At 37.9% G+C, this 27,737-nt stretch overlaps 1 protein-coding gene across 10 annotated transcripts in view; it reads right to left on the reverse strand.

Annotated features, from left to right (window-relative positions):
- LRP1B (LDL receptor related protein 1B) overlaps nt 1-27,737 on the reverse strand; it is a 681,046-nt gene that overhangs the window by 403,902 nt on the left and 249,407 nt on the right. For all 10 annotated transcript variants that reach the window (XR_010832147.1, XR_007162924.2, XM_048062804.2 and 7 more), the window contains exon 3: nt 9,165-9,302. Coding sequence is in view for 8 of the 10 variants with exons in the window: in XM_048062804.2 (XP_047918761.2) it covers nt 9,165-9,302 (138 nt within the window). In the remaining 2 variants the exon portion in view is untranslated. The remainder of the gene's footprint in view (nt 1-9,164; nt 9,303-27,737) is intronic.

Here is a 27,737-nt window from a genome sequence, read left to right on the forward strand (position 1 = left end):
GATTCTTCTTACTTGCCATTTACTGCCTGTACTTTCCTGTGGTATCACTTCTCCTTTTTGTTTCTACCACAACTTTTACCTCTTTCTATTGCATCTCACAATATTTTAATCTGTATTTTCCACAGATAACTCAAAGTATAGGTCTTACTCCTCTGAGTTAAAGACTGCTATGCTTTCTTGACTCAGTTTTTTTGTGGAGAAAAGACCACTGAAATCTTCCAGAGAGGATATAATGAATTGTGGAAATCAGCTTTTTATGCTATGTGCATGTTCTTGCTTCTGAGTGGAAGACCAAGAGTTATTTCTCAAAGTGTCAAAGAAAACTTCTTCACACCACTGAATGTTATCAATCTCACTTAAGATTGCTGGTGACATCTTGACTTGTTTATCATAGTCTAAGAAATGATAGCAACTTTTAACTTTTAAACTATATTGCAGGATTTGAAAATGACTTTCTGAATATACAGTTTCCTGAGCTTAAAACTGCAAAATGCAAGAAGCAGGATATGGTATGAAATTAAAGTCCTTGGCTAGAAGAAAAATGCATGAGGTTCCCCCCCCTCCCCCCTCCCCCTTTTTTTTCCTTCTCACCTATAAATTGTATCATGAGAAAAGACAGAATAGCCTAAAGAAGTCTTCCGGACGTATTCCCTACTGAACACTTTACAGGAATGATTAAAAACTTGGCAAAGGAAAAGCCTACCTTCATCAAGTTTTCTGATTTTATTAGTAAATAACTGACTTGAAAAGATACAAACCTAGCAATCCCGTTTTCCTTTATATAATAGGCTACAGATTACAGAAGAGGAAGGCCTCTGTAAATACCAGACAATGTTTTCTAGCTACTGAAAAAACAGGAAATATGTAAAACAGAAATATGTAGAGGCATACGTGTGCCAGGTGGGACTATACCTACACCAACACCCAGGATCGACCCATTTTGGTTAATAACACACAAATAATGGTTGAGACAGGAGCTACTTACAGACCAGAACCAACTCTTTGGCATGGAAATTAAAATGAACACTTCTGGAGGTTCAAGTATTTGATGTAATGAATGTTTAACTGTTTATTCCAGAGAAGAGAGCCATAAGGAGAAAAAGCATCCCCCACGCAGAACATCTTGTAGTTCGCTCATTTGTTTGTTCACCTTGGGAAGATAAGGAGCTGGGAAGTCAAATCCCTGCAGGCAGGGAATGAAAGAACTCGAAACCAAGTCTCATAATTTAGCTTGGCTGAGGACTCCTGGGGCAGAAAACTGACAACTGCACTTCTGACAAATTATGTGATGCCAGCCCTTGAATTTGCTCTTTTCTTTCTTCTTTTCCATCTTCCATTTGATACTATTCTGTAAATTTAGGTTGAATTTATGAATAGCTTCAGGGGGACCAAACCCATGTTTTTCAGCAAATGTACCTTTCACTTAATTTTCTTTCTCACTTCAAACATCAGGTTGCTCAATTACTTCAAAATTCTGTTGATATGAGCAATGAATACACAAATAATGTAACTGGAATATGAGTCCATGGAAATTTAATAGCGATGCCTTTTATTGATGGATGGGTGCCTCAGATCAATTTTTCCTCATCAGATATAATTTTATTATTAGTTAACGTAAGAAATATTAATTGAATTCTTACCCTGCAGGTCTAAATTTAAAAGTTTCCATACACTATGAAAAAGAAAAATGCTCTAACAGAAACTGGAAAAAGTAGTGCTCCTACTAAGATTTCAGTAAGTCTGACCTATACCCTCCCTTCCCTCCTAGTACTGGTGACAACAGCAGAAGATAAACCTTGTGCCACCTTTCTCCCTGTGCCTCAAAGGTACTAGGGATTTGTATGCATTTGGTGTCAAGCCCTGGTTTCCCCTCATTGAAAAGCTGTCTCCAAATACCTATGTATCGAGCATGCATTTAAGATATACTCCATGATGTGAAATAACAGAAGCTAAGCAGCAACTACAATTCCTGCTTGTGGGATACGTTCATGAGTGTGTTGGGTTTTTGTTTGTTTTTTTGCAATGTGTATATGTCTGACCTCCTGATAAAAAGATTGTGCCTACAGTATTTATTGCCATAAAAACACTTTGAAATTAATTTGTAGAAAACGCATCTTCCATGTTTCATGTAAGATAATTCCTTAAAGAATGCTATTAGCTGTAACATAAGGGGAAAAATAATCAGGTAACTAGACACACTAATCAACAGAAAGATGATAAAAATTCTTGAATAAAACTGAAAATGGGATGCTTATAGAGAGAGTTTATATGTTTGTTTTCTTTTCTCAGTAGAGGGCATCCTCAAAACAGTAACAGCAGGCAACAACAACAGCAGGCAACAATAAATACCATTTAACCTAAATCCCTGGAAAGTAGAACAAAGCTTTCTCTGATCACTCCATCGCATCCCCCTACAACACTGACTGTAGCTGCTTTCATCAAGTTTGTGCCAGCTAACTGGCCCACTTAACTATCATGATCTAATTTAAAATATGAGAAATTAACATGTCTACTGCACTTTGCTCATTTTATTAGGCAATCAAATCACAGAAAAACTAAAATATTGGAGTTGCAATCTTTAATGCCCTGTCTCGTACGGAAGAAAGAACTCCATGGTTCAAACATTCAGGACTGCATTTCCTACTGTAAAAACGGTTTCCATGACCCTGAAGAAAGTGTATTCATTTTAAACACTTCTGCTCATTAGGAAAACTAATCAGTAGTTGTATTCAGGCAGACAAACATTTGATTTTGCTAATAAGTAACTTTATCCAACTTTTTCTCTCAGGAAAACAAACACTACAACTTGAAATGGAAATAGAAAAAACATGTTACTCTTTCAATAGACAGGATCACCACAACACTCGACACAGACTATATTCTACATTATTTAATGATCTACTAGCATATATTATTATCATATATGGTGAAACATGTAAATTATACGCTTAATTTACTATACAAACAACGCTGATATCTTAACAACAGTGTTCACATTATCTGGCCTGAAAAATCTCTTTAGCAACAGCCCATAAAAGGTGGGATGAAAACACATCACTCAAACATCTTCCACTGCTCTATCCCCCTGCCAGCCACCTTTAATTTGCTTCGCTGCAATAGGATTTTGTGATAGAAAGTTATTAAATCACCAAGCCCATGACTTCTTTCTCTTGACAGCAGAACAGACTAAATGACCTTGGCTAATTTCAATGAGCCACATCATATTGTATTAAGGCAAAAAGATGAGAAAGACAGTAATATACAAAGAACTGGTATTTGGATGGTAAAATGAGAAGGAGATAAAAAAGGGGGGGGGGGGGGGGGGGGGGGGGGGGGGCAAGACATGCTTTTGCTGAGACAAATGCTCTTATTTACTAGCAGCTCTGATCCAAAGCAAAAATACTTATGATCATCTTATGTCTACGCTTTTTTTTCTCTTTTCTGTCTTATAACCAGTGAAAATGTAAAAATTTTAATACAAAATGCAGAGTGGTTGCAGAGGAAATAATTTTGAATGTTACCTGATGGTTTCAGCAGCGCCTCTGGTACATCAGAAGCAATGTGAGGTTCCCTGAGGGTACAAGGATTCAGTAACCTGATGTGACACTTTGTACAGCACAGTCTTAGAGGGTGATGAGTGATTTCAAACTTGTCAGAATAAACCAAATCAGCTTACAGAGATTTCTTTTGCTGGCATGCATAGGAAAAGACTCATGAGAAAAAGGTGTGAACATTTACAATTCTAGACTAATTTAGATTTTCTTTGTTCCTTTGAAACACGACTTCATGAGAAAGGAAAAGCAGAGAAAAAAAAAAGAAAAAAGGAAGATTAGGATATAAATGTAGCTCCATAACTTCATACTTTTACTTTTATAATTTCTCATTCTTGAAAGGCCTGAAGAATCCATAAAGTTCTGAAATTTCTATTTTTGCCTCTGGTAAACACTACGTTAAACTTCCTAGTGTTCCAGCTGTAGAAGTGCCAGAGTGAATACATGATTCAGTAATAGCTGCATTAATCTTCATCTTGTAACAATTCATTCAAAAAGCTTAAACAGAAAAATAATGCTCTGATTATAGGCTGCTGCAAACATAACAATTATTTGGCTAAATCTTCTGTATGTGTGTTTTGCAGGGTTTTTTTAATACTAAATGATCCAGAGCTTACTTTTGTATATTTTATTGACTAGAGATTAAAGCTCAGATCACAATTAACAAAGATTCAAGTAATCCAAAGAGTTGGCAGAGTTCTATCAGATCTCAGTTAAGTTCAGTTTAACTTAGTTTTAATTAAAAAAGGAAGTATCTCAAGTAACCTCTGTGATCTCTCCTAGATTTTCTTAATCTTAATTAGCCCATTAAAACGTGTCGGGTTACATCTAGGTAATATATCAAAAACATTTTCAAGTTATTTTCATAAGACAGTCTTCCGAATGTAACGCAGATGCTCCTGTGCTCCTAGGCTCGTCTTGTCAGTGGTGTTAGGTAGGCAGACAGGTAGACATGCAGGCAATTACCTTATGAGTGACTCTCAAAATAGCAAGGGCTTTAATGGATGCTGCAGTCTTGCTATTATGATTAATTCCAATATGAGATGGTATAAGCAGTCTGAATAATCAGTATTTTAGATGGGAAAGATACAGTCACATTTTTCCATCAACTCTGACTTCAGAGGGGAGCTGCTGTGACTCAGAGCCCGGACAAGCAATTCAAGTGCAGGTCACGAGCTCCCCTGAGCCCAGGCCAGCAGCTGTGGCACTTCACAGAGATGGGATACTGGCCAGATACTACTGACAGCTAATCAGCAGCAGTATTTGGAATGAAAGTGCCCTCAAAAACCTTCTCACTCTGGGCACTTCAGGGGTTTAGCATGAGCAGAGACCTTCCAGTGAGTCCCAGTAGCATTCCTGCTTTCCCCTCCCCGAAGCGGGCTTGTCTATCCTCCAACCAAAGAATTACAGAGCATAATGCATGGTGAGGGTGTGACAGAAGACCATTTAATGTGACCACTACGTACTTTACTTGCTAATGTGTCCACTGGACAGCTGTACACATAGAAAGCTGTTATTTTGTCTTGTCAGTCGTACCAGATAAACTTGCAGCATTCCTGTGACACAATACAACACTGCCCGCAGAAATGCGATGGATACTGCAGTGTAATGCATAACAAACTTCATCTTTTAAGTCAGAGCAGCAGACTGGGCTCTTACCTGAGCGTCTGTTATTTCTGTCAGTTTTGCTTCTCAGTAATTGTTCCCAAAATGTTCTATTTTATGATAAATTGGCACAGAGCCAAAGATTTGCAGAACATTTGTGCTAGCAATTTTTTATTTTATTTTTTTTCAGTATTCTTCTAGTATTTTCTGGCTGAAATATCCATAATTTTAGCATAATAATTCCTGCAGCTATTAATAATAATGTATTTCTTAAGCTAGTTAAGTGGAAAAGGTCATTTCTACATTCTGTAGAAGTTCTTGTTTTCTACAGCTCTAAATCAGAGACAGACTGGAAACTACTTTTGGCATATTGAATTCAATTTTTTGCCAAATATATAAAAAAAGTACGGATTTATAGAACTGTACAGACCACCTCTGCAGCCCTATTAAAAACCCTTCCTAAGATTCATAGGAATGTGACTGTAATTCTCTAGAAATTATCTTAAGGATATATCTAATCCTTTACCTACTCAAAGCTAAGTTACTCCATCTAATCCTTGATGGATATTTGTCTAAGTTGTTCCTAAAACCTTTTTGGGGAAAAAATGAGGCATTTTCTCCTTCAAAATACCACAAAATCAGTGGCTGGAGCAAGCTGAAGCGACACGGTACCTGCCCTAATGGACCACAGGCAGGCTGCAGCCTAGGCCCGTGCCGGCAATGCCCTCGGCGAGCTCACCGAGCATGGTGCTCTGGCACAAGCCATGGGAAGAAAAGACTCAGAGCTATAACCGTTCAGCCTGCAGGAATTCGGTGACTCCCCTGTGGCACAAGGTGTTTTAATTAAAGCTGAGCTTCAAAAGTGGCTGGAAACGCAACAGAAATAAAGATGTGGCTCTCAAAAGAAACATGAAGAATGGTGTTAAAAAAAAAAAAAAGGCTAAACCAACAAGAAAAAGCTCTGAACCAGTCCTCTGCCAGAACAGCTCTAGTTTGGGTCTAGTTCTGGCATCAGTACATTTACCTGAGCCTTATCCCACCTCCAAACAGCTGATGGGCACTGACCCTGACCTGGCTAGTCACACCAAGGTGAAATTATCTGGGGAGCCTCAGGACACCAAACAGCCCCAGCCTGCAGTTTAAACGAGGAGCAAGTATATACTTTGAGCTCTTGCTTACATTTTCAGCATCTGTAAAGCATTCTTCAATTAGTCAAAAAATAGCTAAGAAATCAAAATAACTAAATACGGATGCTTTATCTCTAATACACGCAGTGAGTTTCAGTTCCAGTGAACTAAGCACCCCTTCTCCTCTGAAGGACATTGGGACACATAATGTGAAACAACCATACATAATAAAACATTTTTTATTTCACATTGCCACAACCCCTCCTGAATTTATGCATTACATTCACCAGCAAAAAATGCATACGTGCTTGAACTAAAAGATGATGAGAAAGGAAAGTCATTGTATTTACTACTATTCCCTTGAAATTCCACATACATTACCATTTCACACTGCAGATATGATCATATTTTTACTTGCCCAGGGAAAGGTGCAGGCCTGAATATCTCTCTCAAAGATCATAATATAATGAATTAACATAAGAATGTTAAATTTAGAGAAAGAAATGAGAATAGTTCCAGTTACTGAATGCTTGTGCTCCATTAGTTCTTGAGCATTACTGGAAGCCTTCACCCTTGCGGAGCTGTGACCTGATCACTGAGATGTCCCTGCCACGGTCACTTGCCCCATAACTTACCTACACAGAGCGATCAGCAGATCATTGCAGCATAGGTCTGTGACCAGCTGAGTTGTGTGCGGCTCAATATTTAGAACTGATATTACCCCCCTGATCAATCAAATATATCATATGAATAATCTTAATTAAGGAGTAACATAATTTGAATGCCACTAATACGAGGAAAAAGCTAACAATTCAGCCAGGTTTCCAGAGCAACTTTGCAGGTTTTGGCCACAGAGATGAACTAAACATATCACTTGTATACTCAGTCCTTAAAAAATACAGCAACAGAATGTCTCAGCAGTCCCCCCATTCATTGTTCTGATACATATATATGTATAAAATAGTTAATACTATATTGCATTCATACCAAACATATCATATTGACACATTAGCGGTAGCTGTTAGCAAACTACATGACCATAACGTAATAGGATTGTTTTCTTATTCTTTGGTTTTGTTGATAGAAATGTGTCCACTAAAATTTTCAAGAATGACCTCTATGGCTACAAAATATTAATGAGCTGTTAATCACTTCTGATATGAGTTACTAGGCGACAACTTTCTTCATAAGAATATATTTGAAAGGACTTCATTCTATATGTGTTCTGTGACCAAATGTTTACTTTTAGTATGTTTAAGTAAATGTTATGGTAATTTATTAGAGTAGGCATTAATTGTACCACTGGGAAGTTTTCATATTCATATATGATAATAAAGAAAGGAGTGGGAATCAATAACCTTGCAAGACTGATTTAAGCATAAATTGAAAGGGCGTGCACGAAGACAAGTGATTTTATGTCGTTACGTATGAAAATCAAATGTATTTAATTTACACTACTATAAGATTTTAATTTTGGTCAATTTCTTTTTTCAATTCCACTGTTCTCCTAATTTAAAGAATTAAAACATAATAATTATTCAGCTTTGGCAGTTTTTAATCCTTTGTCATTCAATCCAGATTTACAGAAATACATGAATCATTGAGAAATACACATTTAAATTGTGAATTGTGGCTAATGGGTGAATACTGTTCTTTTTTTAAAAATAAAAAAAAAAAAACAGAAAGCCTCAGTAGGGACCAAGTATTGCTTTGGCCAATTTAACTTTTTTTTGGATCCTGGAACCAGTGCTAAAATCAATATGCTGACACAAATTTTGATTTTCTATAATGCTTGTTGAACAAGCACTACAAAAGCAGAGCCTTCAAGAAAAGAAATGATTCCCATCACTGTGAATAAGAATTGTCATATATTGTATGACAGCCTCTGTCCTCACCTGGTTACGTAAAAATAACTATTTGTAGTTTTGTGAAGTCAGCAGTATTGCACTGATTAATTCCAGGTGGCATTTTTTGTTCCTTATTTAATTTTTTTATATGGCTTATTTTTGGTGCGGGCTTGGATTTTACTATGACAGTTCTGGAAATCTGTCCAAATGAACCTTTAAATTCTAATTTAACTTTCTGAACTGTATCACTAATTGTACCTTTTCCTGTATATTGTCACATTGGATTCTAGCTGAAATCCCAGAACCTGTTCCTGAGTTTCTGTTTTTGAACATAAGTCCTGTTAAGGATCATCAGCAATTAGTTGCCTTTCAGTGAAGTCTACTGATTGAAAATAGTTGACATGTTAATGATTGATGGTATCCTAGATTTGAGCTTAAAATGACAGCCCCATAACTGTCCCCAAGGCAAAGCTTAATAAAACTTCTGAGTATTACAGTTGAGGCGTTAAAAAAATTGACCTACACCAATTTCTATTTAGGATTTCTCATTGCCAGAATTAGGTAAGTACACTCCTAAACATTTGATAATTTAAATAAAATCGTCCCCATAAGCAATCTCTAAATGCAAAATAACGCTCATGGCAAATCTAACGTCTTTTTCAGCATTGTTTTCATATTTTATTTTGTTTAAATGAATCATAAGAAAAAAGAAATTCTGGCAAACATTATGCTGCCCAACTTTTTTTTTTCCTAATAAAGGGTTTCCACATCATTCTCTTGGAATAACCAGTTCCATCATACGATCTTAATAAAAGCCTGAAACCCTGCATGTAATTTTTATTCTCATTTGCTTCATAAAAATAAATAAATAAAATTAATTAAATTAAAAGTACTTGAAATGTAGATTAAAATTAATTTTTGTTTTATATGTATATATATTCCCAAGAAGAAAATTCTAGTTCTCTTTGAATTCAAGAAAATATACAGTAAAAGACTTCAGGTTAAAACATTTTTTCCTCAGGAAATCTACTCACCCCGACAATGTACTCCTTCATCGTACCCATCTGAACAGTCATAAACACCGTTGCAGAGCTGGGACAAGTGAATGCATTTGTTTGTGCCAATGCAGGAAATATAATTCAGGGTGCACTTGAAATCCACTTCTTCAGGACCTTAAAAAAAGACACAGAACATTTCTTACATATACTTTTGTACTTCTGTATCTACAACAAGGCAAAAAAAAAAAGTTCTATATTGCATACTATTCCCATTTTGAATCTCAGGGCAACACTCCACATATCAGTCCATTCTGATGACTTTTGGCGCATTATCATTGCTGTAATTAGGAAAATTAAAATCATCAGGTAATGATTAGTGCAATTAAAAGGAAATCAAGGGGTCAAAGAAGATTACTTCCCAAAATACAGGTGATAAAATACTGCATTTTTTTTTCTTCAAGTTAAACTTTTCAGAAGCTAAAATTAAACTTTACAAACATTAAGAAGTATCATAGATTTGCAACTGCCTTGTGAATCCCAGTGTGGGGAATTCTACGGTCATAAGAATAATGGGTACTTATATTAATATCCACTGTTTTGCTATATGGATAATCTTAGCTATTTATGGAATTCCATATAAATGCTACACGCTTATGGCTGCACTCCATCACAGAAACTGTCCCTCCATCCCAGGAGTCTGGAGCCATGCAGTACAACATGGCAGGGGAGGATAAGGGTGTTGTGATAGCTCCCTTGGGGATGCAATCCCCATGCAATCACTGTGCATTCCCTTATCTCTGAAGCGTTAAGGAGAGGGATTTTCAAGGCTCTCTGTTGTTTATCACTTTGTGAGGGTTCTGAATGATTAAAAAACAACAAACATTATAGTTTCACGTGAGATGGACTTTGAGATTTTTAACACATTACAGAGCACATGTAGGTCTGAAGGGTTTAGCTCGTATAGAGGATGAATTGTACATAACTTATGCGCAGTAACTGAGCTACACAGAGACACGCAGAGGTGTGGAAGTTTTCAGGAAACAACTTGCAGCACCTTGACTGCTTGTGTCAGAGCCTTGGGTCTGCGCTAAACTGACAGCTTTTAACAGTCCTCCAGGGAAATATCACCTAGGATGCACCATGCTCAGGTGCAATAAGCTTTCACCTTCTCCAAGGCACTAACTGCAAGACGAAGGACAGAGAACACACAGAAGCTGAGAGCTCTGGGAAAATCTCAGCTTTGGCAGATTTTGCCTCTTGGAGTCAGCAGGCCAAAGTGAAGCTGAGCTCCAGAGGGCATTTAGGATTTTTAAACAAGTACAGAAAGCTCTTAGCATGGCCAACGAAATAAAAATCCTTACTTTAAACAAGTGTCCCGCTTAGAAGACTGAAGCACGACCTTTCACTGCCACCCTGCACGCCAGCAGGCTGCCCAACATTTGGAGCAGGCGCACCCAGCACCCTTCCCGGGGTTCCCGGTGTCCCTCCTGCCTGGCCCTGATGGGGTGACACTGATTACATCCTCGATACCTCCGTCACTGACAGACAGAGCACAGTGCACTCGTCCTAGGGATAAATGAGTGATGTGCACAGGGATGAAAGTACGCTGTCTGGCATGCATTATTTTTATTATATCCATATTTTATCATATCCGTGTTAGGATACGATGACAGTAGTAACAAAATCTGTTGAGAATGAGAGAGCTGTGACCTCCCAGCACTGGCACAGACCAGCAGCAGGCAAGGATGCAAGAGGCGAGGGAGAAGCAGCTCTCTTCCCTTCTTCCCTTCCCGCCGGGCAGCATGGCCACTGGGTGAGCTTCTGGTTCTCGTCATTGTTGGTTTTGCTTGGACTTTGGCATTTTACTGTTTTCTCCCCACTGAGGTAGGAGACTTCATCCTATGGAGCATCCCATGCACACAAAGCTCACCACACTGTGCCTGAAATCTCTGGCAGTGCTGGGTGTCCTCCAGGACCAGCCACACTGTGCAAGGCCAAATGCTCGGTGTCAGCTAGGACAAATAAAACTGGAATGCTTAATTTGAGTTCCATAAGGACTTGAAGGCACCTAAAATTTAACAAAACCAAACTAATTATCTGATTTGTCAGTTACAGCTTGTTTATTCATCGCATTGGAGCAACTGTGAATAGAGTGTGAGGAGAAAACTACTTTTTCTACTTTTTCTTTAAAAATAGAGAACATTCAATAAAAAATAAAAATAAAAAATAATTACATCTGTGAAGTATGGAAGCCATGGTACTTGCATTACTTACGTATAAACCTAAGATTGCTAGAGTGCTTTCAGCATTCACAGATCACGATCAATCAGAAAATTGAAATCTGTGACCAAGAACATAAGCCCATGTATTTTTCTTCTAAAAATAATGAGTGAAAAGAATGAATCTCTTCATTAACATTTAAAATCTCAACAGGAAAAAGCTGATAAGCATATGTCTAAAGATTTCAGTATTTAATTTTGACTTGATTCTTTTTATTTTAGAATACAAACCCTCCTTCAGGACACAAATATACTGCGATTTTAAATATATTATCTAACTTAGAATCGGTAGTAGGGGGCTTCCTAAATTGTAGTTCTTTCAGGGGGAGCAGTGTCCCGGGAAACTGGAACATTGCTCACAATGTTTTGTTTTCAAGAGAGATTTAGTTCATCACTTGGGAAAACAAGAAGGTTGTGAATAGAAGGGATTAACTTATTAAGGTGATTGACTAAGGTAAATTCACCTATACTTTTTCGTCAAATTGACTTACACGAGGAGGTGACCTCCAGTCCCATAAAAGGGGGAAATGTCTGCAAAATGACAGGTCTCAATTACCCAATAGTGTCAATGGAATAAGACAGCATGTCCCAAGGCCTAGGAGCAGCCCAAAACTCCCCATCTTCATAGATTAAAAACCCGAAGCTGAGCACCAGGCTGCGTGGTGCTGTGCTCTCGGTGCAGCACACACTCCTTCGAGTGGATCCCACCCCGCTGCTGCACATCCCGAAACATCCAACGCAAACAGAGATGAGCAGCTCCTTATCTTATTTACTCCTCTCCCATTTTCCTCGAGCAGACAGACACTTCTGGCAGTTTTATCAAGTGAACTTTGGGAAAAGGAATTTAAAAGTGTTCTTCAAAATAATCTCAGTGTATTTTACATCAGTGCGAGAATGCTAAGAACATAAAAGACGGATGATGTCTTTTCTTCCCTTCAAAAGACACAATAATTCATAGCCTTGCAGGTTGGTGGAAAAATAGTCAAATTGCTGGCTGCAATTATGGCAGTACAGCACCCCAGCACTTCAAACGCTTGCACCACGACATCGCTTGGAGGGCAGAGGACTGAAGCCGCCTGCTCCTGTAGCTCTGTGCAGCTTTCTGGGCTGGCTCGGAAGAAGACCGGGCACCACCTCTGTGGTGTAACTGCACAGGAGCCCGGGCAGTGGGCACCTCACTGGGGTCAGCCCATGGCGGGCACGGGACAGGATCAGGCCCTGTGAGGGTCCCAGGGTTCGAAACGGCCCCAGGATGGTCAGGCAGGGCCAGGCGAGCAGCTCTCTGCTTCTTTCCCCAGATCCTCCAGAAGGCTGGCTGTGCCTTGGGAGCAGACGGGGTGAAAGCAGGCAAACAGGGATACATTTCAGATCCAGATCTCTTTGGCTACTTGGCCAGGATGACCATTTCTGATTTGGTCACCCTGTGTCAAGGCTTGCTCCACCTTCTCAGCATGGAAAAACCCAGCACTGTGGTTTTGCCCTACCCAGGCCATACACAGTGAACACAGCTCGTGTCCCTTCAGCAAAATTGCCCTTCATTCAGTGGGGGTTGAGAAGAGCTAGGAGAGTCCTTGGGATGCTCGCCACGTCCAACACAACCTGCTTTCCTCCAAAGAACCAACATGATAAGGTGTTAGAGACCACTGTCAGAATTAGCAGAAACATTTCACCGTACACTTTTGACATGGTATCTGTCTTGAGTTCATGCTCGTTTATAACCACATTTGCACCTGCGTTGCTCCAGGCTATACTAAATTTCCAACTAGAGGATGCAACTGAGAACATGCAAGCTGATTATTTCCACTAGGTTTTGTTATCACAAGCAAGGTGCAAGTAGTTTTCATCAGCCAAAATTATGGGTGAACATTATTTCATTACGTACATTTCCTTCTAGAAACATTCCTCCAAATTTAATTTAACATTCAGTGCTAACTTTACGGAGGAGTTACAAAGTATGAATAAAAGATGTTTGCAAAGATTGTAGAGATGGCCAGACAAAAGGAAGAATGCCATGGTGTTCAATGCAAATTCAAGGTCCACAAAAATTCATTAAATTATAGTTAAAAACACACCCTCACTTCTTGCAAACTCATTTAGAGATGCTCATATATGACAGCTGTTACCAAAAGAAAAACAAACAAAATAAAAAGTGCACAAAGGCTGCTAGTTCTGAGTTTATTTTTTCACCTTTGTCTTTCTCAGGATGGTTTTCACAAAGTGTTTTTTTCATTCAACATCTCAGATAAGCAGCTAGGCAGTAGCTTGCACTTTTAAATAACAGACTAGGTAGACAAATGTAGCACATCCTTTAAAATGCATTTAATTTACTTGAAATCCAGCATTTTTCCAGCAGCTCTAATCCTGAGCTGTCCTCAGCCACAAGAAACAATTATTCCAACCTGTGGGATGCCTTCAAAATTTACATTTGTGTCGTACATCAGTGATAAACAGATCCATCCTGCTCTCCTAGGGGTCCTCCTGGAGTCAGGTACCCAAACAGTGAGCAGTCACCCATAACAAAGCCTATTCTGTGGGTTCAGCAGCCCTTGAATTCAGTTCTGTCTGCACATGTGAGTGGGAGCCCCACGGAAGGCATTTTGTACTGGTGTCCACCTCCAGCACCAATCCAGCAGTGGACAGAATCTGAACCAAAGACAAAATTGATATTTGTGATGCAAATACCAGACCAAAACATGTATTGTTCTGTTCTGACTGCAGCACGTGGTCCTCTAGGGAAGGTTCACTGTAACAGCTACCTAGGTTTTCTCTGCAGTATTGATGAATGAAGAAGATTAATGACTGTAATTAAGCCAAAATGGCCCAAAGTTTAAGAAACGATAATCTGCACAACTTTCTGGATCCCTCTGGATAAATATAGGCTTAAATGAAAATACTCCACTATGGTACAATACGGTTTGTGGTTTGTCCAACACTCTCTGCAGACTGTCGGGTCCATTTCTCCCCTGAAGCATCCCTGTGGCACTGTTGGTATGCCATTTCTGCTGGGCATTCTGGGTGCAGTATAAGATTTTTAAGACCAAAGAATTGATTAGGGGGATTGGACTAGATGATCTTTCAAGGTCCCTTCCAATCCCTACTATTCCGTGATTAAGAAAATTAAGACTCACTCTTCTTAACTCTTGCCAACAGCAAACAACCTGCCCCATGCAGCCAAAGTAACAGGAAATATATGACATAGTTTAAAAAGTGTGAGAAGTCGTCTGCACCGTGTGTTTGGTTTGGTTTAGTTTGGTCTTGTACAGATCTCTGACAATAACCAGGGTTTTAAGTAGTGCTTATCATTTATAAATCTTGATATTACAACATCTTAAATAAATGAGATGTTTCTGGTTTTTGCCAGAACAAGATATACCTTAAAAATATTTAGGGTTTAAGGCTAAATTATGGACATTAAGAAGAGGTTGCTTTTGTAGAAAAACTACAGATTAATGTGAACATCAGTCTATTCTTCACGATCTTCATTATTATCATGATTAATTCTTTTTATACTCAATGTTTGAAAACTTCCAAGAGGTTGAATACTACAGATCATTTTCTGCATTTGCAGGTAGTGTTAAATTCAAACTAAACACACATCATATCCCATGGTATCATAATTGCCTTAAAAAGTCATTCGTCATACAGGTATCAAATCTATAGTATAACTAAATGCACAGCTAAATACAAGGACTTTGAAACATTGGGATTAATTTATGAAAATTACTTAACATATTTTTTTCTTTGTTATTTTACATATATGCAAGGGATTTCGTATGTAATAAGGATTTATGCATCATAAGTTACCCTTATTCATTCATTTCTTCTCTTATTTATCCTTGTGCTTTATTCACCACACAGACTGACAGTAAGTATAAGTTTGAAGTCACCTTCTATTAACTTAGGTATTCAGCTGCCCACCAGAGTAAAAGAATAACAAACACTTATGCTTAAGTATGGGTGATTGAAAAGAAGAAGAAAGCAGACAAAATATTGTGCTGCTCGAGGCAGAACAATAGCTGTTCTCTCTGACCTCACAAACACAGCATATTCTCTCCAAAATAGTATTTCACTAGAAAGAATAGAACCAGCAGCAGTGAGAAAGATTGGGAATGTGCAAATGAATGAATATACTTATTGCAAGCCCTGTGACCAAACATAAGGTGAGACTGCCAAAGCCTGTAGAAAGCAATACTGAAATAGAAACAACAAAGAAACTGCAGAACTTCAGAAATGAAAAGATTGCTTTGAGTCATCGCAGTTCTGAAATCAGCGTTGATTCACACAGCCCCTGCAGACCTTGTGCCGAGCACCTCATCCCTCCTCTCTCTGAAGGGAGGAGTATGGGCACGGACAGCCCTCCAGTGCCTACCTTCCCTTTCAACAGCTTTGGCTCTTCGGGCTTTGCACAGGGACAAGAAACAGCTATTCAAGCCAAAGTTTCCCAGATCCAAACAAGTATTTGCATTGATCTCACTCTGTGCTTAGAGTTACAGTATGTAATTCAGTCATTCAAGAGTTCATAGTAAAATAAAAATAAAAATTGAAATTAGCTTCCAAAGGATGGTTTATAATGTCGTGTGATACTGTAGATTAAATAGTTCAAAAAAATATCCAAACATAAAGCTCAACAAACCTCCTAGTTAAACACAAAGCTCCAACTTTTATACTCCTGTGACAGTCTTTTACTATTGGCATTAGTATTGAATACAAAGGAATACACAGGTGCAAAACACAGCATACGGATACCGGGCTTATACAACTCAGCCTTTTCCCTTTAGCCTATACGGTTTTGTAAGTACCAGAGAAAAGCAAACAGACAATCTAAACCTGATACAATACAATAAGTTTAATTGTTTAAATGCTTCCTTTTGTTTAAAAACACGAGCACCGTTTGCATCCTGCTATTGCAATGACTGCTAGTAGCTCTCTTTGAGACTTCTCCCCAGTAAAGACTTCCCTTTGGCTCTGTTTTCCCTGATCGCTGCTTTCTGCATGTCAGACACTTGCTCATCTTCACTACACAGATGTAAATAATTAACAGAGCCACAGGACTCAGCTCTTCTACTGTAATGTAGCTGGTAGTCACTGGAGAGACGGAGGAAAATGATATTAAAGACTGCACAAAAACTGATGAAGAGCAGAAAGATGTAGAGAAAATCTTTCTAAACCAGCTCAGCCCTGGACCTGTGGGAACACGTGGGCTCGGACAGGGCTGCAGTCACAACGCAGCTCTCCTGCAGCTGATCAGACCAACGGGGTCAACCATCAGAATCGGGGCCGGATCTTAAAGGATTTCTGCCTGACAGGAATCTACCTGCTAAAGCTGTAACATCCACCGAGGAAATCTGACCGGTGATATTAAAATGAGCTCACAACAACAAAATCCACGTGGATTCGTAAATGCAGGTGGGCATTTTGCATCCAAAAATGACCTCACATAGAGAATTCATCTGGACAAAAAACTGTCCCTATGAATAAAGAGGGAACACCACCTGCTTGGCCAAAGCCCATCTAACATAATTCTACAAGACTACTGGTTTTGTTGTTGTTGTTGTTTTTGGGTTTGTTGTTTTGTTTTGTTTTTTTTTTTTTCACTGAACAGCTTTTAAATTTGGCCATTTCATGGCTCCTTCACAGAAAAATGTGATTTTAAAATTATTATTATATATTTTTGAACATGGTTTGGGACAGTCAGAGAGATAAATGGTGACATAGGGAACACCAAAACTTACCTGCCTACCAACTCTTCTGCAGCCCCTCTGGTTACAGAAAAAAAAGAAAAGAAACTACAGCTGGGCAATTAGATGGGGAGGGAAAGTAGAAGGGAGTCACCTGGAGTGTTCCAAGCATTCTTTCCACAGAGTTCACACGCTGTGCCAGAAGATTAATAAATCAATCAATTAATAAAGTTTAGCACTTAAAGACTACCATAGTTGATCAAAGTCGAAGTTTAGTGGAAAAGGCAATGCAGAGATGTAACTGCTTTTTCTATATGAACTGACAAGGATCTAAAGTCCAAAAGACAAATATGTTGCAATGAAATCTTTTTCTCAGCTCTTGTATTTTTTCGGATGTCAGTGAAAACATCTTTATTGGAATCACCAGCAGGGCTGTCATAGGATAATGTAAGGCATACCTATACACACATATATATATATATATGTATACTTGGCATAGTGCATATATCTAAGACATTTTCAGCCCTATGAATCAGATTAGAAAATTCTGACCTTCATTAAACTTAAGGTAAATATCTTAATTTTTTTCTGTTGCGTAAATCAAAACCTACTCTCTACTGCTTCACCAGGTATTGGAAAACTCATGTCTTTCTGTACATACCTCTGACTTTTGCCCCACACTTAATAACTGTCCTTCTACAGACTCTATAAATAGAGTCTGTATGTACAAACATGTGTTTGTACATACATATAATGCATTAAAAAGAGCGTGTATGATGTATTAGTGTGTCAATACAGTAAATCACACTTTCCCATTCACCATTCTATAATGCACTACAGTTATGAATATAAATATAGGAAATGGGTCTTGCACAGTTTTAAACCTCTAATTTATCTTAAATTCTCCTAAATTTTACCCTTAAGTTTTCATTTGAATTTGTCATAAATGGAAAAACCTTGAAAAATTACACAGTCAAGAAAAAAATGCATTCTCTCAAAGGAATTATTAAAAAAAAAAAACTCCTTGCAGGCAGAAAATACTAATAAAAACATCTAGCTGTAGAGAAAATAGGTTTGTTTCAAAGCAAGAAGAATGAAGAACTCACAAGAGGACATATATACCATGAACTTTTCTTGAAAATCAAGTCTCTCTCTTATCTTGCAAGACTCAGCGTGCCAGCGGTGTTTGATTAAAAGCAACAATAACACAATCCTCACCATTAGGATCTTCCATCACAACTGCCCAGCATAATATAGTTACGCCTCAATAAGTTTTAGTATTTTTATATACTTGCTCAATGACCGCAGCTTCAACTTGTGCAGTAAAATTTCTTCATACAGATGCCAAGAAAGAAAGAATTTATGTTCTTTGCTACAGTCCCTAAAAATTAAAAAGCTAAGGCACAGTCTTATTATGCCCTTGTATGTAGGATGTATCAGAATACAAAGGAAGATTCTTGTATGTGCCTATACATATGCAAACCCATTGTTAATGTACGTTCCCTGTCTATTCTTGGAGCACAGACTGTCAAATATTTGTCAATGTAGACTGTAGGAAGAGGTGAAAAATGCTCTCAGTTTTTGGGAAGCAAAAATAATTAATATTCTTTGTACAAGGAGAAACAAAAACTTTGTTAATGGATTTTTTTTTGGTGATTTACTACAATACACTAAAGCAAGACTTTATGATCAAGAAAGAAAGGAGGTTTTTGTTGTTGTTATTTTATGTAGATGGTCATTCACCATTAGTTATAAGGAACCTATTTTTAATCTGGAGATTTTTACTTAATTAGTGTCTCACATCTCAAGGCTGTCTTGTGTCAACTCTTGTAATGACTTGATGTCTATGTGCAATACAGAATGGGTTGCTAATAGAGTCTCAGTTTGAGAAGAATGATAATGAGGTGAACAAAGAAGTGTTAATTACTTACACAATTAAAGTACCTAATACCAGCAATATTGTAACACATCTACACTTATAGATATTTACATAGAACCACTGTGTATAAATGTCAGCGAAAAAAGGCAGGTAGATACCTGGTCTTTATAGAACGATGCAGTGGTGTAATGGCTGGACACAACCTAAAATGATCCCCGATTCTCTGCAGAATACTAGTGCTGCCAGACATTATAAAAATGTGTTTGATTACATTTACACACATCATCCATCTATATGTATTCTATTCTGTCATGTTCCAGCTCATCTTTTCATTACACTGTGAAAATTCTTTTAAAATAAGGGAATAGTAAGAGTTATTTACTGGATCATATCTGCAACAAGAGCTAGAAATCTGAAGAAATTCCTTCTGTAGCCCACATCTTATGAACATTTATGCATACACAGAGAACCTCAGAAAAGTCTATGGACCGAGAAATAATTTACCAAGTTCACATTTGCATCAGTAGAACCGGAATTCAAACCCAGAAATAGTTCTGAAATCATAAATAGCATGAAACTTTCCAGGTCTGACAAGATTTATAAAATAAAACACAAGTGTTTTAAAAACAAGAAAGGACTGAAACATACACTGATACCTTAACTTCCCATTTTAAACAGCAAAACAGTCTCCATCTTGCTTGCAACATATTAAGACTCTTTAGTAGATGATGTTAGGATTTACATGCATGTTTTATTTATGATTTTGGGGTAGAATTTTACCATCAAAATGTATAACTGTTCTATAACCATGTGAAAATTTAGCTTAGAGGGCCAACATTTCCTAAGTATTCGATTAAAAAAAAAAAGTTATTAAATCTGCATTATTTATTCATTTTAAAGATTATCTTATATGTTTAGTTCAGCTTTACTGCAGTAACTTAGAAATACATCTCATGCATTTTTTAAAATGAGCTAGGTAGTTTGCAATCATAAAGTTATTCATTTTTATTTTGTACACAGGCACATAGATGTAAATTACCTCTAATTAAAATAAATTGTGTGACTTGTTTCTTCTTATGTAGTCATGCACTGAAATGATGGAAACCAATTTTAATTGTTCTGAGTACAAAATTTAACACTATAAAATACTCAGGTTTGCTGCAGTATACTCGGCGTCAGAAAGATAATTACGGGGCTTCCCATTGCACAGATACTGAAGGTCCTATTGGATTCATCACTGGACTGTAACTATAAAATTACTTGGAACATTTTGATTTTCAAATGGAAAGTAATATGTACTGGAGTGCATATCAAAGTGACGTGTTTTTGTCAGCCCCCTCTGACTGCTGTTTTCCACTTCTCACCACGTATCTATACCTTCACTTCCTTAGAAACATGTATAAGCAGACCAAAACTCATATAGGAAAAACTAGGACAGGTGAAAAAAAATATTGTGTATTACTTATAGGAAATATTAAATTAGCAGTTTGGACAGACTTGTGAAAGGTTTTGCAGTGTGATAGGTAGTACAATTCAGAAGGAAAATGAGTTTCATATGTTTCCAAGTTACAAAATAGCATAGCTAACCTTCCCTCCTCATTTTCGTACACCTAGAAGGATCCTAAAGAGGCCTTATTTAACTTCACTCAGACTTGGCTGTATCTTTTCCAGAATACAAAAAAAATGAAGTGACCAGAGAAACAGCCTGGTGGATGCACAGAACCGACGCTAGTCAGAGTTGCAGCAAGGCCTAGTGAACAAACCAGCAATCTCCAGCTCTTTCCAGCCAGATCTCCCCCCACGACTGGACTAGTAAGATTCATGGGAACATTCTCACCCAGCTACCCTTGAAACAACAAGGCTTTGTAGAAGTCAAGGCCAGTCCACCTCATCTGTGACTGAATCAGAGCTCGAAGAGCCGCAGTCCCCATCCGCCTGCTCAGCAGCTCCCAGGGGCTGCTTCTGCTGTCAGCCTGCAGCCACTGCAAAGGGCTGACGTGCTCAGGCTTTATCCAAGGTAATGCTTTTAACTGTCATTTTTAGTGCAATTAGTGGTGTCTGAATATATATATATATATATATATAGTTCACCACTAAAATAAGATTCCAGCACACTGGAATTTCCAGGAGCTCATGCCTGGCTTTTACCATAATCCCGACCAAGAAAACTAAAGCAAAGAAAGAACTGTATTTAGGTCCATTCAAAGAAACAAGAAAGGATCAATTTAATGTGAAACACAAAGGAAAAAAAAAAAAGACAGAAAATATTATTTTCCTGCTAAGCTCTGGTACCTGAGGAGAGCTACAGAAACCATTCCTCCCTCATCAGCCAATTCTTCAGTTTTTCAGAACGGAACATGGAGATTTTCATTGCTTGTGCTGCATTTTAGGCTTTTCACCACTTTCTTTGAAGAGCTGAACAATTCAGGGGACTCAAGAGGGAAGGGACTCTAGAAGTGCAGGGACTTTGGAAGAGGCAAAGGGAAGTGAATGGAAACACCTGAATGCACGACAAATAGCACAGAAAGGTGACATCCCAGGCCACATTCAGTTTTTCACCTTTTACCGTCTTTCACAGCATTACTTCTAAAGGCAACACCATAAACTCAAGGTAATGATACAATTGCAACATGGGAAGTATGACCGAAACCTGCTATTCCTGAATGAGAATGATCACTGCTAGGGTAGCGAGCAACCCTACAAGCCTCAGTGCAATCCGGATGAGGCGCTCCTGCCTGGCAATGCACGCGGCCACACAGCGAGAGCCAGTAGCTCATTCCCAGGAAGAAGCTTCACTGCAAAGTAGTTGGGTTTTGCCTTTCACCTTCTCAATCTTTTTTTTCTCTTCTCTCTTCAGGAAAGGAGTTTTGCTAAACCATGAGATTCATCATTGTGACTAGCAAAATCACTTCCTTCAAGGGAGCTCGAGACAGTGCTTATGAAATAATTCAGCCTTCGGCAGTGCTCGTCAAGGTCTAGCAGACAGCTATGTGTCCCAGGAAAGTCTCTAACAATTATATTAAAAAAAACAAACAAACAAAACTGTTTTCTCTAACGGCCTACTACAGTAGATCCAAGCTATTTTAAAAGTCCTGGGTTTTCAATCTATTAAGACTAAAAAGCTTCAAACCACCTTCTTGTTATGGAATTATAAAATCAAACCTGTTCCACTGAAATCTATAAGTGATGGGAGAAAGACTACAAGGTAAAATGGATGCAGAAGAGAATTTGTCTTAACAAGCTGTGCGTATTGCTTTTAGAAAGGTCTTATGTATCTCCACCAGAAGTTTGTGGGGACAAGCCAATTAGGTAAAATTAGAGTGTTGAAGAGAGCAATGAGGAGATGTTGGGTTGTGTCTTATAACGGACATAGGAACGGTTTATTGAAAGTATTTTCTCTCTTCCACAAGTGTAACACTAGTAGTGGAGAGCATTCCAGTTAATCATAACGGAGCATACTGAGCTGGACTTATAATAGGTATTAAGACCATTTGCCCCAATATTGGGCTTTAACTGTCAAGATTTAAGATTTAAAAATGTATAGTTGAAGTACTTTGAAACATTAAACCCAAGAAACTGACAAAATGGTTTATAAACACGATGTATATCATACTGGTTTTATATATAATACAAAGTTTATAACACGTTACTCTGTCAGAATAAAGGTGGAATTTATTTTCAGATCTTTTTTACTGTCTTGTCGTAATATATTGTGATTCAACAGTTACAGGAGCATTCAATAAACTGAATAAATATAAATTCAATATAATTAGCAAACAAACTAAAGTTCTTGTGTAGAATTATAAGCAAATCATTTCAGATTTAGACATGAAAAGCACACAACTATCTCCATAATTTCATAATTATAAAAAAATAGAAAACATTTCACCAAATTTTGAGCACAAAAATATTATCCTTCCCACTACTATATCCTTAGCAATACAGACATTTTGGTATACATGAATATTTTGGTATGTGCTTGGTATTTTCAGCTCCAATTCGATACAGAGCTTTATGTGTATAGACACAGAACTCTGCCCTTCAGGAACAGTGCTGACACTGATGACACCAAACTGAATATTTTTCTACTATAGCTTAAAAAAAAAAAATCTTTAAGACTCAATTCTTGAATACTACCAATGAATCAGTGTTGAGCAACTCTCCCTACAACATGAGAACTCATTCCTGAGATCCCCTAACTTTACAATAAGATAAATACATGTTTTCAGGAGATAAATGGCCCCTTGCTATCTGATGGAGTATGGCTAGTCCATCAAAGAGAAATGCCAAGTATGCAAACCAGGTGTTGCAGACAAGAACCCGATTTTTTTATGACTTTTTATGACCTAAAACTTTTTAAAAGTTTTTCACAACTTTTTTTGTTCCTTTGGTTGGATATCACAATGAGCTTAACTTGCTTCACAGTTTTCTCCAAGACACAAAGTTTTCTCCTCCTTGAAGTCACAAGAATGAGTGGGTAGTCGTACTGCAGCTCAGCATAAGTGCTGCAATTTAAGTATCTTTTAGTAGGGACATTTGTTGTTCACTTTAAATAAGAAGTAGAAATTTTCCAGCAAGGTGACAGAACATAACAGATACTGTCTTGGTATTACTGTTTAAAGAAAAGGCTAAAATGGTTGACTAAATAATGACAGAAAGTATGTATCTGATAGCTACAGAGGATGCATGGGTGAGTTTGAATGCTGTCAGAATTATTTACACTCTTTACAGTCAGATTATAGAAGCAGTAGTTCATTTACTTCAATACAATTTCAAGAAATTCCTTTCGTGGTTACTGAACGTAGCTGCTTTACTCCAGCATTTGGTGAGGCACAAAAGTCACTTTATTCTGATGAAAGCAGCTCAGAAAGGTTTGTAATATTCATATTTTACCTGAATACTTTCCTAAGGACTTTTAGAAGTTGCATATTTAAAGGATTCCTTTTACAGATGGCTGCATCAACAATGGTTTCCCATTAATCGCAATAGTTTGCCTTTGTGCTGTATTTTTCTAGATTAGGACCCAAAAACTAACATAAACGTGTCTATTAAGTTTCTTTGTTTCTTGACATTGCTTAGCTTTCATCAAGGCTCAACTCCTATTAATTTAAAGCACCATCCACAAAGAGCAAGATTTGTTATTTGTTATTAGTTATCGTGCCTTCATTTATTTTTATTATGTTCATTTTCTTATACCTCAATGTCTCATATTTCCTTTAAAAATAAAGAAGCCACTGTCCACAGATGTTTTGCCTTAAAATCATTCAGGGCTTTTATAAACATTTAATTTTGTGTCTGTTCACTGTTGCTCACATTTACAACAGCTCCTGGGTCTAGATCCGGAGCATACGAGGCAGGTGGAGTGAAATTAGGAGATATTTACACAACCAAATCCAACACTGTGATCGGAAAAGTCTGCCAGGCTCTGAGGGTGATGTCCATTTTCACCTCCCAACGGTACAGTGCAGAGACACCTGACAGCCCAAAGCAGAGGTGCTCGCCTAGCATCGTGGCAGAGGGGCCAGCTCAGCTCCCACAAACTTTAAATCCACCAGCCTCGATCATCGACTCCAGCTGGTATAATCTAGGCTTACAGCGATGTGACTACTGTTGTAGCCCTAAGGCAAAGAGGAAACTGAATATTTTTTCCTAGCCAAAGAAATGAATTGCAGATTAAGAAGCATGGGAGCTGCTAACTTCCTGTTTGTTTTGTTTTTAATTGTATTTTTATATTTTACTGGGGAAAAAAAATGGAGGCAGGTATGTTAATGCAGTTGTCTTTTTGAGAATTGTCCTTTTCCTGTACAAATACTCTGCAGCAGCGCTGTTTGTATGTGCATAATATTTAAGTAGTAAGAGCCTGTAGGGATCCAGGACTGAGACAAACTACCCATTTTCACCTCGTTATTCTTGTGTGAAGAAGAAAAACCATCAGGTCCTCTCCCTAGTGAACTTTGTGTTTGTTCTCAGACACCAACAGTATTTGTTTTACTGACAATTTGTACCAGTTGGTTTGTCCACTCTCTGTGCTAAGTTTTGGATGCCCTCCTAAATCTAAGATCAGCTAACAGGAGCTAGGATGACTTTTTAACTCCATTTTACTGTTTCAAATATGACATTTCATTCTTGCACTATTGAAATTTGTTTCAGTTTTAAAAGGACATAGGAAATTTCTTTTTCCTGACCTTTGACATATATGTGTCACTCATAAAGAGTATAAGTAAATAATGGAGCTGGAGGGAAGTAACTCTTCCTTTTGCTTATCCTCACAGAGCTCTTTGCTTTTCCCATGCTAGAGATGATTAAAAATAAGAGGAGCCCACACCGTGAGGCACAGTCGCAGCCCCTAGAACTCTTTACTCCAACGACGACTTGTTTCCCTTTTCCTCTGTTATTGTCCTTTGGATGCTTTTATGGGGGAAAAAGTCAGTGTGCTGTTAGGGGGACCTTGCTCCCATCTTTTGTTCTCTCTGCCTTCTGGTATTTTGGGGGGATGTTATTAAAAATAAAAAAATACCACTTTTAGGTGCTTCTTTAGTCCTGACTCATTTTCTGCCTTTCACATTCCTTTCTGTTGCAGTCACTGGTTTTACCTAGGTGCATTTACTGTACACATTAAAAGAAAGGCAATGAAACTGAGATCACCATGTAAAAACACTGCACCCATTTTTCCTTGCAAACATGGTACCTAACTTTCTGATCTGTTCTTTGGAATCTTAATTCCTACAACACCGCTTGCATTGGGTCTGCCTCGAGGTCATTCCTTTTATCAGGAGAACAGTAACAAGTAAAGCTCCTGGCCTTTGTACCGGGATCCAAATACATTTCAAGGACTTTATTTTATGGTTAAACAGAAATGCCATTCCCATTTACTTTTAGAAACAACACTTGTGAGGCTCCTTGCTCCAGGCAGTAGCTCATGAGTGTCCTGGAACATTAAGAACTTAAAGAAACTTAAAGAAACTTTAAAAGTTTCTCTCCCATACACTACCTACTGAGGAACTACAGAATCTATCCACAAGTATTGATATTAAAGGCAAAAAAAAAGGAACTCTATTAATACCAACTCATATCTGCATAGCCAAAATAACACTGGACGTATAAACCAGGATCACAGACAATAGATTAGGTAACAGAAGCAAGCAGCAAGAGGAAAAAATAAAAATAAAAACAAAATCAAGATCTACATTTACTGCAACATCTTTGTGAATTATTTTGCTTTCAAGAGCTACGATGTGTGCAGATTTTGATTAATGATTAGAAATATAGATTCTTACTTAATGAGTTGAAAAAATAAGGTCTTATGTATCTCTCCATATATTTAATAACTATATTTCTATGTTCACAAATAGATTTGTAGAGCTCCATAAAGTCCCAAACCTGTTAAGCTCTCACATTGTTTCCCTGGTATGTAGACACAAGTACCGTCACCCGAAAGATTTTCAATCCAAGGACTAAGTAAACTCCTTAGTGTCCAGTGAAGTTCTTAGAGAAATTACAATGTTTTCCGAACAAAGATATCCACAGATTTAGGTGCCAAAAGACAAAACCCTATTTTTAGATTGGTAAAAAAACAAGACATCCCGAGTTTCCAAAAATTTTCTGTTCTCAATAAATAATTCAAAATATACATTTTACATCCAGAAAATCAACGTGCTGGACTACTGACATTCTGGATTTTAACTGCAGGATTTTAACTGGTATAACAAGTGGTTTTCAAGACAGGCACAGCGTTTTGTTCATCATTCAGCTTCTTTTTAGGGGCGTTCCATCATTTGATGACTAACTGCTGTGCTGAACATCCTCTTTCCTGCTACGCAGTTTGCCTTGTACATTGTTTGGGGGCAGTGTACAGCCAGCTTTGCTTTGAGAGCGACTGTGCCATCGAGGTAATGGAATTCATGCTTGGTTTATTGTGCAGAACTGCCAATTTTGTTCCTGCATGGCTATTTCATAGCAAGGCTTTTAGTTCACAGTAAATCTCTTCCCTTTCTGAACACGAACTGCAAATTATACAATTAGTGTCCTTTTATATCTGAAGAAAGAAATCTAAATGTTAACTAAATCCATTTTTTCCTCTTGATGTGTATTCACAATGGCATCTCAGGCTTCTTAGGTCACCAACCACACATTATTATTAATCTTCTTTTTCTTCAGACTTCCCATTTCACCTCACTTCTAAAACTCTATTTACTACCAAGACTTTGTTTTTCTAAACTATTTTGAATCTTTGTTTCCACCAGCTTCAGGAAGTCCCTGTGCCACACCAGTTCCAGTCAGAATGCACACGTCACCATTTTTCTCTCAAAATGGAGATTTCCCAACAGACCTCAATAAAACAGTCTGTAGTGAAATGCAGGCAGATGTCTGAATGACCCCTTTCTTCGGTTATAAGGCTTAGACCCTTTTTAGTTTCCCATTTTTTACTGAGAGTTTCCTTCAGTTTGCTACTACGAATATTCATTAGATGTTTGCTACAGCTTACTTCTTCCTTTCCATCAGGAACTGGAATATAAAGAAATTTTTTTTTCTACTTTGGGAAAGTGACCCCCAAATGGGCCCAGAACATTGCAATCAAGTTCATGTTTGTCAGCTGGGGCAGAAGAGACATGGTCTTGAGCTCTCCATCCACATTCCTGAGGAATATTCTGCCCATATTCTGGTTATTCCAGACTCCCTGACACCGTAACTCTGTCAATAACAATTAAAAGTGATACTGGTCATGCGCTGTCTCTCTCCCAACACACAGCACCTCCTGCTCCCCACCAAAGTC

This window comes from Anser cygnoides, chromosome 6 (genome assembly GCF_040182565.1).
Source record: "Anser cygnoides isolate HZ-2024a breed goose chromosome 6, Taihu_goose_T2T_genome, whole genome shotgun sequence".
Taxonomy (NCBI): domain Eukaryota; kingdom Metazoa; phylum Chordata; class Aves; order Anseriformes; family Anatidae; genus Anser; species Anser cygnoides.